General features: G+C 42.8%; 1 protein-coding gene across 2 annotated transcripts in view; it reads left to right on the top strand.

Annotated features, from left to right (window-relative positions):
- LOC134348017 (thiamine transporter 1-like) overlaps positions 1-15,695 on the top strand; it is a 34,520-nt gene that overhangs the window by 4,791 nt on the left and 14,034 nt on the right. For both annotated transcript variants that reach the window (XM_063050761.1, XM_063050760.1), the window contains exons 3-5: positions 2,873-3,101; positions 10,288-10,480; positions 10,590-10,731. In XM_063050761.1, coding sequence (XP_062906831.1) covers positions 2,873-3,101; positions 10,288-10,480; positions 10,590-10,731 — 564 coding nt within the window. The remainder of the gene's footprint in view (positions 1-2,872; positions 3,102-10,287; positions 10,481-10,589; positions 10,732-15,695) is intronic.

The following is a 15,695-nucleotide window of genomic DNA, read 5'->3' as shown; positions in this document are numbered from 1 at the left end:
CGATAGACTGGCGTTCTGTCTGGGGGGTGGGGGGGAGTTTCGTACTCTCAGTCGCTTCACGCCACGGAAACCGGCATAAGCACCGGCCTGATGGGCCCCAAGGCTCGTGACAGACTTTAATCTTTAAAAATGGAAGGTATAAATAGACTAGGTAGTCATCAGAATAAGAGAGTCTAAAACTAAATATCATGGGTTTAAGGTGAGAAGGACCATAGTTAAAAGAGATCTGAGGGCAAAAATTTTTCCGCATAAAAGGTGGGTATATGTAGCAAAATAAAATTAGCATACATAAGCATCTCAGGCCAAAAGGTGTAAAGAGAACATTTTACAAAAGACTTATTTGATTCTTTCTTTCTATATGCCAAGTGTGTAGAATAAAATGGTGATTGTAAGACAAAATGGTATCGGCTTGGATTGATAAATATTATTCTATATACTGTATTTTGTTATAGTGGTTAGTGAGTAGTCTATATATAGTGCATATATAACCCTTAACACCTATATAATGTCTCCTTTGTTTAAAAATACCTTTTATTGCTGAATCAGGAAAGAACAAAGAATTAATTACAAAACATTTCATTACAAAATTGGCGTAATCAGCAGGATGCGGCAGTATTTTGCAAACAACAGGACATGCGTGCAGGCGAAACTGAGTTTTAAGAGTTTAGGCTGCTGGGGTAGACAGACAACACCCATTGTTTTCGGGAAGTGGCCAACATATTGTCCAGGTATTGTCCTCCCATGTGTTTGAAGGCTGAGATGGAAAGCAGTTGTGGCAACATCCCAGGTACAGTAGTGACTCTGCCTAAAAGGTAGGGTTTCTCCAAACGGAAGGAGGGTGAGGATGCAGCCTTTTGGATCTAGCTGTGCACCTGGGTAAAAAGAACGACTTGCATCAGGCGCAGAACGACATGTGGAAAGTGGTAACCCGAGAACAGCAAATTGTCACCCTAACTGACCACGAATGAGATGTCAGACAAAAACCCAGCAAACCACTCTAACATGTAATACTGATTAAAGTATGGTAGGAAGATGGTGCAAGACTGAGGGATCGGGGTCTATTTTCCATCAGAGTGAGGGCATTAATGGCCAAGGGTTGGGACCCTGGCGGCTGAGATGGCAATATACGGTACGACTCCAGTGCTTGAAATGGTTACAGTCCTGAGGATCTTCCACTGAAGTGTGAGCAGGGTTCTGCACATGAGAACCAGCAGTACAGAATGCTCCCAGTAATGATCCATTGTCAACACCAGGAGGCAAGTAAATGACCAAAGTGTGGAAGGATGAGGAAAGGGGGCCATGTGGGATAAATATGAGCAAAAGACCAGATAAATTCTCATTGTGGTTTACCTAGTTGTGGTGGGATACAGGTGCTGGCTTGGCGCCTCTAACCACAGAGGAGGCATTTACTCTTTCTATACAAAGCCATTTTCATAACAAGGTGCAGAATAAAAATGATGAGCAAGTCCATTGCGCAATATTGCGGGTTTACTCCTCTGCTGTGTACTGGGAACAAGTGGGTGTGCCTTGGTGAACCATAGACAAGGAAATCATGGCACTTTGATCCGTCATCATGCATATGGGAAATTACAGTGGTTTAGTGAGGGATGGCCTGGATGATGAGATACTAAATCAGGGACATGAACAAATTTATGCAATGTGCCCGTGCACTAAAGGGAGGTCTTGGCACTGCAAATGGGGCATCCCTGAGGGTGGCGTTCAATAGGATGGAAATACTGAGGCAGGATGACAAGGGAAAGATGAAAGTCAGGGCCTTGTGGTCAAAGGGAAGCAGCAAAATTAACACAGACAATGACTACCAGTCGACCTGTAAGGAAATGTTCCTGGCCCTTTTCAAGGCAGAAGTGCAGCAATCAGAGATTGATGTACACCTTGTGGAAGTATCATTGATCGTGAGGGAGTTGAGCCGAGGGCTGCTGCCATGGAAAGGGTATCTGCGACCTGGGCTGAGGGGAAGGAAATTACTGGTACAGGGGATGCAGACTGATCAGACTGGCCCAGCACCTCACCAGCTTCTCACATGGAAGTGCATTCAGTGTTTCCAGATTAATCAAGCCTCCCCACCAGGGGGACCTGAGACCTTTTACAACTTAAGGTGACCTGATAGAGGTATATAAGATGATGAGAGCCATTGATCGTGTGGATAGTCAAAGGCTTCTTCTCAGGGCTGAAATGGCTAGCACAAGAGGGCACAGTTTTAAGATGCTTGGAAGGTTAGAAAAATAGAGAGCTATGGGTAACCCTAGGTAATTTCTAAAGTAAATACATGTTCGGCACAGCATTGTGGGTCGAAGGGCCTGTATTTTGCTGTAGTTTTTCTATGTTTCTAACTACCACTTCATGTGGGGACATGAAAAAGCAAAGAGTTCATGGTCTGTTTAGACACAGATCCTGAACACTCAGATATAAGTGGAAGCCCTGATTGGGATTCAGGGCTCGGGGTATAGGTGGAGAAGTCAGGGGCATCTATTAGTAAAGACACGAGAAAGAATGTTGGTTACTGGGGAGGATACATTACCCGAAAACATAACTGGGATGAACATGCTGCTGAGGCAAACAGTGCAGACTAAATTGGCAGCCATTTTCGTGGGATTAGCAAAGTGGGAGCCTCTTACAATACTGCCACCTAGTGACGTATTCTGCATGAAGCGTATCGGTTTCTATGCCCCATGATTTAAAAACTTTTAATATGATGCCACTGTTAGTTTGTCACATAATTTTGATGAAAAGATATGGTCTTTCTACAAGAATACATAATTTTGTTTCTGCCTTAAAATATTAAGTATAGTGCTTAGAGTTATGTGACAGATAAAAGTCTGACAGTAATGTTTTAAAAAAATTTTTTTTACAGAACAAAAAGCCATTCAAACGTATTTGCATTGTGCTTGCACTTCTATGGAAGATGTTAATACAGTGCTATTCTTCAGGGCCGCTGCTATGCTGGTCAGTATGGTGGGCATTGTCTACCTGTGGCTATTTTCAAATATTGAACTATATTCAAATACTGTGGGAGAAAATTTACCCATCGCAGAATTCTCAGATTTACAATGGGTTGGTGGAAGCTGCATCTGCACTGTTGGGTATGTATCTTTTAATTCAAAGAACCACTGAGTTTGTTCTCTGCGCAAATTGATACTTGTGTTCACCTCCTTTCTGGAAAAGTAGTTGATGCAGCAAAAACTGAAATTCCTCTTTAGAAGAGAAACCATCCAAAAAGGCACCTGTAGGAAAGGTCACACAAAAGAAAACTTGAAGGGAATCAGCAAAAGAGGCAGAAAGGACAACTACTTGCTGCAACAAGGATAATAAAAATCAATAAAGCATTTTAATACTCCCAACTGGTAATGAAGGCATGGTAGAGAAGCAATGAATACAGTTTTGAAAATGGAAGTTTGGTAAGAATTAAAAGATTCAAGAAAGATAGATATTAGAAACATAGAAACATAGAAAATAGGTGCAGGAGTAGGCCATTCGGCCCTTCGAGCCTGCACCGCCATTCATTATGATCATGGCTGATCATCCAACTCAGAACCCAGCCTTCCCTCCATACCCCCTGACCCCTGTAGCCACAAGGGCCATATCTAACTTCCTTTTAAACATAGCTAATGAACTGGCCTCAACAGTTTGCTGTGGCAGAGAATTCCACAGATTCACCACTCTCTGTGTGAAGAAGTTTTTCCTAACCTCGGTCCTAAAAGGCTTCCCCTCTATCCTCAAACTGTGACCCCTCGTTCTAGACCTCCCCAACATCGGGAACAATCTTCCCGCATCTAGCCTGTCCAATCCCTTTAGGATCTTATACGTTTCAATCAGATCCCCCCTCAATCTTCTAAATTCCAACGAGTACAAGCCCAGTTCATCCAGTCTTTCTTCATATGAAAGACCTGCCATCCCAGGAATCAATCTGGTGAACCTTCTTTGTACTCCCTCTATGGCAAAGATGTCTTTCCTCAGATTAGGGGACCAAAACTGCACACAATACTCCAGGTGTGGTCTCACCAAGGCCTTGTACAACTGCAGTAGTACCTCCCTGCTCCTGTACTCGAATCCTCTCGCTATAAATGCCAGCATACCGTTCGCCTTTTTCACCGCCTGCTGTACCTGCATGCCCACTTTCATATTGCTTGGATAAGAAAGTGGAAGATTTGGTATAAACTGTGGAATCCTAGTGGTTATTAGTTTGCTACACATCTGAAAGCTGATATCTTACTAAAGGTGGAACAAAGAGACAAGAATTATCAGCTATTCAATCCAGCTGGTATCAATCAAACAATGCAAATTCTATACACATCTGTAGCTCCTCTGGATGGAGTACAGTCGGCCCTCCTTATCCGCAGGTTCCACATGCGCGGATTCAACCAACCACAGATCGGGAAATTCCGGAAGTTCTCTCTCCAGCACTTGTTCGAGCATGTACAGACTTTTTTTTCTTGTCATTATTCCCTAAACAATGCAGTATAACATCTATTTACATAGCATTTACATTGTATTGAGTATTATAAGTAATCTAGAAATGATTTAAAGTATACGGGAGGATGTGCGTAGGTTACCGCAGATCGGGGTAAAAAAAAAACTGGAAGTTCTCTTACTAAGTAAGTCGGAACGGGTACATCCAAGTATTATTTAGCGTCAGTCAAACGTTTGTCTTAGTATATAGTATACATTTTACCTTTCTGTGCATATAAAACACTTAAGAAACGTATGTATTTCAATAATTAAACTGCGTTGCTTAGTAATAATTGTAGCTTTCATCGGGGCTGGGCCTTTCTCACTTTATCCTTTAAAATTGTTCCCATCGTTGACCGACTGTAGCCGAACGCTTTTCCAATGACCGATGGTGTTTCACCTCTTTCCGATCGCTTTATTATTTCCACTTTATTTTCAATCATGATTGTGATTATTTTCATGAACAGAAACACTTCGGATTCAGAGCTCTGCTGGGTCCTAAAGTCCACCGCACTGAGGCAGGTTAAATAAGGTCCGGAGGTCTGCTGGATGGGACTTGAGCATCTGCGTTTTTTTGGTATCCATGGGGGGTCCCGGAACCAATCCTACGCGGATAAGGAGGGCTGACTGTACGTCACTTTAGTGGATGTAGTGACCTGACGAACTAATGAAAAACGTTGTGGCTAACAAAAAATTTTGTGCAAAAGAGCATATGCTGTAAATGCTGAGAGATTTTGCAGAGGTGCTAGAATGGCTGAGGGTCCATAAACTGACATAGGATTAGTGAAGGTAAAGCCGTTATATGCAGTATGTGAACTTCCAAAACATTTCGATATGTGCCATGTTGTAAGCTTATCAGCAAAACAACCCATGGAGCTAAAGGGGCAGGAATGGAATGGATACAAAATTATTGTATGGGTGTGAAACAGAATAATAGCAACAGTAAACTTTTAGGCTGAAAGAGGTATGCATTGGAGTTCCCTATATTTCATGCTATTTTCCTTGGACTTTGATGTACTGAGTATCATTTCTAGCATGCGTAAATGTCATAAGCTTCCAAGTGTAAAGTGACAGTGAGCAGAGTAATGATAGACTTTAAAAGATTGGTAGAATGAAAATTTGTTCATGTGAGGCAGAAATTGAAGCTCATCTTCCATCATGTTCTATGATGCGCTGTTTGAAAGATCAATGGAGGGAGATTTGACTGCCACTTTCAGAAGTGAACTAGAAATAGATGAGGGAGAATTTAAAAAAAAACAAAATTGTAGATTATGAAGAAAGTCAGAAAATGGAACTAACAGGATTACTCATAGAGGAAGCCAGCAAATTGCTCAATGAGCTAATAATAATAATCACCCATATTCAAACAGATAAACTGGTTGTACCGACAACTGGGGACCAGTCTGCCTAATATTTGTTATGGTTAAATGTTGGTGCTTTTGTTCATGGAGTGGAATTAGACTCAATGGTATTTTAGAGCTTAGAAGTCAAGTGAAATTTAATTTGCAGAAAAGCAACTGGATGCATATTCAGAAGAAGAAAGACATGAAATGTGTTTGCTGGGGTGGGCAGAAATATTGTTTATTTAACTTTTTTAAAACAATGGATAGGAAGAACAGTCTGTATGTGTAGCAAAAACCTTAGGCACTTCAAACAATATTATCAAAAGTGGCACAGAGCCACATAGATTTCAGAGCAGCAAAGGGTTGTCAGAGGAAGTTTTAAATTGTGCAATCTAGAGAGGAAGGAGTATTGAAAAATGTTTAGCGGTTTTGAAAGGGACATGGACTTGGCAGCAAAACCTGACCACTAACATTGAAGAATTAGGTGACCTATATTAAAATTAGAGGAACAACGATATCTCCAAAGATTCACTGAGTGACTTGAAAATATAGGTGCAAATTTTACAATTACAGTATTGCTGAATAGGGCAGCTCAGCGGCCATGGTGGTGATGGTTGAAGACGTAATACAAATCAGAATGTAACTAGTGCATGCCTCACTCTACCCTTTGTGACAAAGACAATCCTGCCAGCAACACACATCAAAGTTGCTGGTGAACGCAGCAGGCCAGGCAGCATCTCTAGGAAGAAGTACAGTCAACGTTTCGGGCCGAGACCCTTCGTCAGGACTAACTGAAAGAAGAGTTAATAAGAGATTTGCAAGTGGGAGGGGGAGATCCGAAATGATAGGAGAAGACAGGAGGGGGAAGGATGGAACCAAGAGCTGGACAGGTGATTGGCAAAAGGGATATGAGAGGATCATGGGACGGGAGGCCTAGGGAGAAAGAAAAGGGGGGGGGGAATCCAGAGGATGGGCAAGGGGTATAGTGAGGGGGACAGAGGGAGAAAAAGGAGAGTGAGAGAAAGAATGTGTGTATATAGATAAATAACGGATGGGGTACAAGGGGGAGGTGGGGCATTAGTGGAAGTTAGAGATGTCAATGTTCATGCCATCAGGTTGAAGGCTACCCAGATGGAATATAAGGTGTTGTTCCTCCAACCTGAGTGTGGCTTCACCTTTACAGTAGAGGAGGCCATGGATAGACAAATCAGAATGGGAATGGGACGTAGAATTAAAATATGTGGCCACTGGGAGATCCTGCTTTCTCTGGCGGACAGAGCGTAGGTTTTCAGCGAAATGATCTCCCAGTCTGCGTCGGGTCTTGCCAATATATAGAAGGCCACATCGGGAGCACCGGACACAGTATATCACCCCAGCCGACTCACAGGTGAAGTGTCGCCTCACCTGGAAGGACTGTCTGGGGCCCTGAATGGTAGTGAGGGAGGAAGTGTAAGGGCATGTGTAGCACTTGTTCCGCTTACAAGGATGAGTGCCAGGAGGGAGATCGGTGGGGAGGGATGGGGGGAACAAATGGGCAAGGGAGTTGCATAGGGAGCGATCCCTGCGGAAAGCAGTGGGGGGAGGGAAGGATGTGCTTAGTGGTGGAGGAAGTTACGGAGAATTATATGTTGGACCTGGAGGATGGTGGGTGGTAGGTGAGGACATGGGGAAGCCTCTTCCTAGTGGGGTGGCAGGAGGATGGAGTGAGAGCAGATGTGTGTGAAATGGGGGAGATGCGTTTGAGAGCAGAGTTGATGGTGGAGGAAGGGAAGCCCTTTCTTTAAAAAAGGAGGACATCTCCTTCGTCCTGGAATAAAAAGCCTCATCCTGAGAGCAGATGCGGCAGAGACGGAGGAATTGTGAGAAGGGGATGGCATTTTTGCAAGAGACGGTGAGAAGAGGAATCGTCCAGGTAGCTGTGAGAGTTAGTAGGCTTATAGTAGACATCAGTAGAAAAGCTATCTCCAGAGATAGAGACATAAAGATCTAGAAAGGGGAGGGAGGTGTCAGAAATGGACCAGGTAAACTTGAGGGCAGGGTGAAAGTTGGAGGCAAAGTTAATGAAGTCAACAAGCTCAGCATGCGTGCAGGAAGCAGCGCCAATGCAGTCGTCGATGTAGCGAAGGAAAAGTGGGGGACAGATACCAGAACAGGTTTGGAACATAGATTGTTCCACAAAGCCAACAAAAAGGCAGGCATAGCTAGGACCCATACAGGTGCCCATAGCTACACCTTTAGTTTGGAGGAAGTGGGGAGGAGCCAAAGGAGAAATTATTAAGAGTAAGGACTAATTCCGCTGGACGGAGCAGAGTGGTGGTAGAGGGGAACTGGTTAGGTCTGGAATCCAAAAAGAAGCGGAGAGCTTTGAGACCTTCCTGATGGGGGATGGAAGTATATAGGAACTGGACATCCATGGTGAAAATAAAGCGGTGGGGGTCAGGGAACTTAAAATCATCGAAAAGTTTCAGAGCGTGAGAAGTGTCACGAACATAGGTAGGAAGGGATTGAACAAAGGGGGATAAAACAGTGTCGAGGTATGCAGAAATGAGTTCGGTGGGGCAGGAGCAAGCTGAGACAATAGGTCTGCCAGGACAGGCAGGTTTGTGGATCTTGGGTAGGAGGTAGAAACGGGAAGTGTGGGGTGTGGGAACTATAAGGTTGGTAGGAGTGGATGGGAGATCCCCTGAGCGGATAAAGTGGGTGATGGTGTGGGAGACAATGGCCTGGTCCTCCTTAGTGGGGTCACAATCGAGGGGTAAATAGGTATCCGCGAGTTGTCGCTGTGCCTCGGCAAGGTAGAGGTCGGTGCGTCAGACTACAACAGCGCCCCCCTTATCGGTGGGTTTTATAGTAAGGTTAGGATTAATGCGGAGGGAGTGGCCGGAGCGGGATGTCCATGAAGAGGAGGAGGGTTGAAGATGGGAGAGGGGTCATCGGTGGGGGTGGAAGAGTCCCTGCCAAAGAAGTAGGCTCGAAAACGGAGCCAGCGGAAGAAGAGTTCCGCGTCATTGCGAACCGCGGAACTTGCTGAGGTGTGAGCAAAGGGGGACAAACGTGAGGCCCGTACTGAGGACAGAGCGCTCTGCCTCAGAGAGTTGAAGTGCAGAGGGGATGGTAGAGAGCTTGGATCAGAGGGGCGAGGGGAGGGAGTCTTGTGGTGTCAGTGGAAAGGGGAGGGTTGGGGTGAGAGGAAGATGGAGCCTCTGAGGGCCCAGGAGCTGATGGTGGGATCTGCCAGGATTGCATTGAGAATGTCAAATCTAGAAATAACAACAGCATGACTAGGTTTTCAGCTGTAGATGGACTGAAGCAGAATGTGATCACGTATTGTTAATGATAATATGGATTTGTGACTTTACACTGGCCATGAGGTGAAAAATCAAAAGAAGTATACGTGAATTTCAGTCAGAAAGCGGGAAGAAGAATGAATCAGTATGAGGAATGGAATGTGAAATGAATGAACAAGAAAACTACATCTAATCTTTCAACATTTAGTCTGTGGGAATTATTGTTCATCTAGGATCCATATTAAATAATATTAACTGATTATTTAATGTCAATATAGACATGATAATGTGAAACAACTGCATTTTTTCAATAAAAGCTTAGGGATAAAAGTTGTACAGATGCACAGTTGAGGTTAAAAAGTAGTTCTGTTTGTCCCTAAGAACAGTGTAAAAATGGGAAGAGAAGCCTCTGGAGACAATTTATTGGTCACATGGAATAGATTCTGACAAACATGGCCCTAATCACATGGGCAATGATGTAGAGACATTGGAGGAAGATAGATTCGGCTGCTGGTAATGGGTTGGGTGGGGGGGCGGTCATAGCAGTGGGAAGCTGCATCATTAGTTGAGAGGGATTAGGAAGAGATTATTATCATGTCAGATGTAATTAGTGACTTTAAGAGCCATTTTGGTACAACAAAAAACCAAAAACCTGATTGGAGGAATTCAAACAATTATTGATTTTCTTTCTTTGATCATAAATACAGTTATTGGCTGTTTCAAGGTACCTTACACAGAATTCCTGTATTGAATTTATTTATTTTCTTTCTTCTAAGTGCCCTCCACAATACTCTATTTGAGGCCATTTTATCTGAACACAGTGTAATGGATTTGGTTGCTGAGGGAAACATAATTAAACAGTGCTATTATTTTAATTATGTGTATAGGGTCTTTTGGAAATTGATCAGTTTTGTCTAATTTTTTAATATGAGTAAAATACTGACTTCATAATCTCAAATCTTGCCCTTCTGAATAATACAATGCTAATTAAGATATCTTATTATTAAACTGTCTGTTTTATTTATTTTAAGAATTCTGGCAAATGTACATGTATTTCTCATTTACCATCCCAACCCCCACATGCCATGAATTTAATACAATTTTAGTTCCAATACATTTTTTTACTAACTGACAATGTGAAGTATCTAATTCTGTATCTGTACTTTCTCTCTGTTTTGGTCAATGTGTAGGTGCAGTGGCAGCATTTATTGTGGGTTATATAAAAATATCATGGGCCATGTGGAGTGAAGTTGCACTTCTCATCTTTTCCTTTGTTATTGTCATCGTGCTGTATGTGATGGACACTGTCCAAAATATTTGGGTGTGCTACAGCTGTTACGTGGTTTTCAGAATTATCTACATGATGCTAATCACCATTGCAACGTGAGTGGAACTTTTTCTTCAAAAGTGTAATTGAATCTAACTTTAATGTTGTACTATTTTGGGGGTGAGGTAAACATTCAAAAGTAATTGCCTCTCTTTCCTTTTAAAGGTACAAAATTGCTGCAAATCTAAGTATGGAACTATATGCATTGGTGTTTGGTGTAAACACTTTCGTTGCCTTAGTCCTTCAGACTGTTTTAACTCTGATTGTAGTTGAAGCCAACCTACTGAACTTAAACATATTTGGACAGGTAAGTATTATCATTGTACTTTAACTGGAGAGAGGGAGAGAACAGCTGAAGTTCAATATTCATTGAGAAAACATTAATGTGCCAAAAGCAGTCATTTGGTTTGTTCTTTTAATAACAATGGAAATAGTTTTTATAATTGTCATTGAGATTTACTACTGGAGCATCCAAAGGTATTTTGACCTGAAGCATTAAGAAGATGGAACTCCTTCAATAAGCAGTGACCACATCGAATGATGTGATTTTGTTCTAAATGCCTGTGCCTGTTATAACAGAGAACTTGGTTATAGTTTCACATTTTTGATTTTTCCCACAGAGACTCCTTAATTAGTGGTGCAGTCCACTTTCAAAGGTGACTGTTGAATCTAACTCCGTCACCAATTTGTATGTTCTCGGCCATTGTAATTGTGTAATTTGCTTTTCCTCATTTTGCCTCTGATATTTTTGCTAATTACATGTAAACATGATGTCCAGTTGCTGACCCCGTTGTTATTGGAAACAATTTCCCTTTATTCCTACTTACTCTATCTATATCCTTCACGACTTTAGACATTTTCGTCAAACCACTGATAAACCTTCACTGCTCTGGTTCCTCCAGTCTCACCATAAAGCAGAAGTTTCTCAACTGATTTCCTAATAATATTAACATTTCCCTTTTTAATCTCATGGGTTTTATGATTCAACTTGGCAGGCAGTACTCAAGAAGCTAATCTTGGCCATTTTAAATTGAATGTATTGATTGGAGGTTCTTTAAAGCAAGTACAATTATTTTTGATTGGAGAATACAAAATCTTCTGTGCTTTCTTTTAAGATGAGGCTACATTTTGAGGTACCTCCATAATTATTTCTAGGAGCTGAAGAATTGCTTTCAGATTTGGCAGCCAAGAAAATGCTGATATCTTTATTCCTCATCTTCTGGTAAGATGGCAGCAATAGGTGGTGACTCTTTGAGTGCAGTTCTGATGGGAATCATCATGTACTTCCATTTAGGGCTACACAGCTGAAATTGCCAGTCACAGCCATGGGTACTTCAGTAAGCAGCGCTGTTTTAAGATGTTTTAAAAAATCTTATCAATACTCAAAATCAACGAGGGCAGTTCCCTTGAAGAACACATAAAATGGGATGGCGCTGCAGTCTACAGGTACGATTGAAATGCAGAGGCCTTAGACCGCCCCCCCCCCCCCACCCCACTCCTGACTATCTGGCTGATGAATATACAGTCTCTGGAAAATAAAATGGAGCTCTCAGAGCAAGATTGCTGTACTAGGGGGAATTCAGGGACTGTTGTGTACTTTGTTTTACAGAAAAATGGCTATCACCTGTCATTTCAAATGCAGCGTTACTGCCTAATGGCTTCACCATTCTCCGCAGAGCCTCAGAGGAGGTGGAGTATTGCTTTATGGTTAATTCCTCATGGTGCACAGAAATAGCAGTTTTGTCACAGTCCTGCTCACTCGACCTGGAACATCTAGCAGTCAAGTGTCATTCATTTTTATGTGCTGAGGGAGTTTTCTGCAATTATCCTAATAAAGGTGTACATTTCACCTCAGACCAATGTCAGGCAAGCACTAGAGTAGCTGAGCATTGTAATCAGAAAGCATGAAACAGCACACCTTGATCTGATTTCCCCTATCATTGTGGGGGAATTCAACCAGGCCAACTTGAAGTCTCTGAGCAACTACCTGCAACATATCTCCTGTAGAACCAGAGGAGCCAACATAGTCGATCACTGTTATACCACCATCAAAAACGCTTACTGTGCCATCCCACACCGATGCTTTGGAAAGTCCAATCACTTGGCTGTACTTCAATTCCCGCCAGTTGATATAAGCAGAGACTAAAGACTGCAGCATCAATGGTGAGGACCAAGAAGGTATGGTCAAGGGAGGCGGAGGAGCGCCTACAGGACTGCTTTGAGTTAGTGAGCTGGACAATTTTCAGGGATTCATCATCCAGTCTGAATATGCCGCAGTTGTCGCTGGTTTCATCAAGATCTGTGTGGATGAGTGTGTGCCTTCAAGAAGATACCCAACATACCTAAACCAAAAGTAGTGCATGAACCAGAAGATTTGTAGTCTACTGAGGGCTAGATCTATGGCATTCAAGACTGGTGATTCAGAACTGTACAAGAAGTACATGTATGACCTACAGAAGGCTATTTTAAGAGTGAAAGAAACTCTTTTGATTGAGGTCAGAGGTGAAATTGGGTGCATGTCAGCTCTGGGAGGGTTTCCAAACCATTATTTCCTACAAAGCAAAACCTAACATCATGAATGGCTGTGATGCTTCACTCCCAGATGAGCTCAACACCTTTTATGCATATCTTGAAAGGGAGATTAAAGCTACACCGGTGCGGATTCCTGCAGGGTCTGGTGACTCTGTGATCCCTGTCTTGGAGGCTGACATCAGAACATCTTTTATGGGGGTGAACATTGGCAAGGCGTCAGCCCCTGATGGTGTGCCTGCTAAGGATCTGAAAGCCTGTGCCAACCAACTGTGTTTAAGGACATGTTTGATCTGATTGCTGCTGTCGGACGTTCCATCTACTTCAAAAGGGCGACAATCTAATTCAAAAGTGCCCATGAAGAGCAGGGTAAGCTGGCTCAACAACTATTGTTCAGTGGTACTCACAGCTACTGTGATGAACAACTTTGAGAGGTTGGTCATGGCCAAAATTAACTCCTGCCTCAGCAAGGAGCTGGACCCACTGGAATTTGCTTATTGCCACAATAGATCTATAGCGGAGGCAATTCCACTGGCTTTCTACTCTGCCTTGGATCACCTGTACAATACTAATACCAATGTCAAGCTGTTGTTTATTGATTATAGCTCAAGCTCCAAAATCTGGGTCTCTGTACCTCAACTGGATCCTTGTCTTTTTCACTAGGAGATCACAGTCAGTGTGGATCAGAAATAACATCTCTCTGACAACCAACACAGGTGTACCTCAAGTATGCGTACTTAGCTCACTGCTCTACTCTCTCTACGCTCACAGTTGTGTGGCTGGGCACAGCTCAAACACCATCTATAAATTTGCCAACTACACAACTGTTGGCAGAATATCAGATGATGACAAGGAGGCATTCAAGAGCAAGACAGATCAGCAAGCTGAGTGTTGTCACAGCAACAACCTTGCACTCAATGTCAGTGAGACCAAGGAATTGGTTGTGGACTTTGGGAAGTGGAAGTTGACTGAACACACACCAATCCTCATTGAGGGATCAGCAGAGGAAAGGGTGAACAGTTTCAAGTTCCTGGATGGCAACATCTCTGAAGTTCTTTCCTGGCTTGACATATTGATGCAGTTACAAAGGAGGCATGACAGTGGCTACATTTCATTAGGAGTTGAAGGTTTCTTGATATGTCACCAAAGACAAATACAAATTTCTACAGATGTTCTGTGGAAAGCTTTCTAATTGGTTGCATGACTGTCCAGTATGGAGGGACCACTGCACAGGATTGGAAAGAGCTGCAGAAAGTTGCAACCTCGGCCAGCAACATTATGGGCACTAGCCTCCCCAGCATCAAGGACATCTTCAAAACGCAATGCCTCAAAAAGACAACATCCATCATTAAGGACCCTTATCACCCAGGACATACCCTCTTCTCATTGCTACCATCAAGGTGGTGGTACAGGTTGGTACAGGAGGTGGGTGGGTGTGTGTGTATGTGTGTGTGTGTATACATATATATATGTATCTATGTATATGTGTATACACACACACACACACACACACACACACACACACACACACACACACACAAACACACATATACACATAATTCAGGGGTGCAGTCCTGCTGGAGTTCACCGCAGCAACGCTCCGGCACCTCTGTGAAAAAAAAAGTCAAACTAAACAAGCAGGGACTTTAACAGCAGCCACATATTAAATAGAGGGGATTTTACGGAATTGGGGGTCGGAGAGAGGGGGTGGTGGCTGGTGGGGAAAATACCACTAATAACATTAGGATATTTGATAGTTTTTGGTGAAATCCTGGAGCTGTGACTTTTTTATTTAGGTATTTGTGAAATCCCTCCTCTCTTGACCCGTTGTCCCAGCATACCCTGCTGTAGCCTCCCACCATTTCACAGATCCTCAGTCTCTCTCCAGCACTCGTTGTTTGAGCCTTTTTCACTGAGAAAATAAAATTCTTAGATCTTTTGAAAAGTGGCATAAGGTCAGTAAGAACAAATCGAGCATTTGCACAATAAGGCAGAAAGAAGCTGAAATTCGTGGAAGTGTTAGTGCTACCCGTACAACAGCAAAAATGGTGTCTGTGGTTCGTGATGAAGTGCTTGCAAAGACTGAGAAAGCATTAAGTGTGTGGCTAGAGGACATGTCACAGAAGCAGATCCCTGTTGATGGCAGAATTATGCGTGAAAAAGCACTTAGCCTCTATGACCACTACTGTGAAGGGGTTGAGGAGAGCGAGAGGAAGTAGTTTAAGGCTAGTAAGGGATGGCTGGCTAGCTATGTAAAGCGCTACAGTCTCAAGAACTTAAAGATCACGGGAGAATTGGTATCGGCTGATGCCGAGGCAGCATCAGCGTTCCCAGAAGAGCTCAAGAAACTCCTGTCATTATTCCCTAAACAATACAGTATAACAACTATTTACATAGCATTTACATTGCATTAAGTATTATAAGGTATTATAGGGATGATTTAAAGTATATGGGAGGACGTGCGTAGGGTGTATGCAAATACTACGCCATTTTATATAAGGGACTTGAGCATCCGCAGATTTTGGTATCTACAGGGGGTCCTGGAACCAATCCCCGCCCCCCGGATAACGAGGGACTACTGTACACAAGTGTAAGCATTTTTCCGCTCTTTCCAATGGGTACCATTCGATTCCAGGTAGGAGCTGTATTAAGGAATGAACATTGAAACCTACGGTTAACAGTTGAAAATATTGAAAGAAAAATTCACTGCTCACTTATCTTCGGCCTGATTTTGATGAAATA

The sequence above is a fragment of the Mobula hypostoma genome, chromosome 6, assembly GCF_963921235.1.
Source record: "Mobula hypostoma chromosome 6, sMobHyp1.1, whole genome shotgun sequence".
In the NCBI taxonomy this organism is placed as follows: Eukaryota; Metazoa; Chordata; class Chondrichthyes; order Myliobatiformes; family Myliobatidae; genus Mobula; species Mobula hypostoma.
The sequence above is the reverse complement of the archived record's forward strand: the minus strand, read 5'-3'. Positions and strand labels throughout refer to the sequence as shown.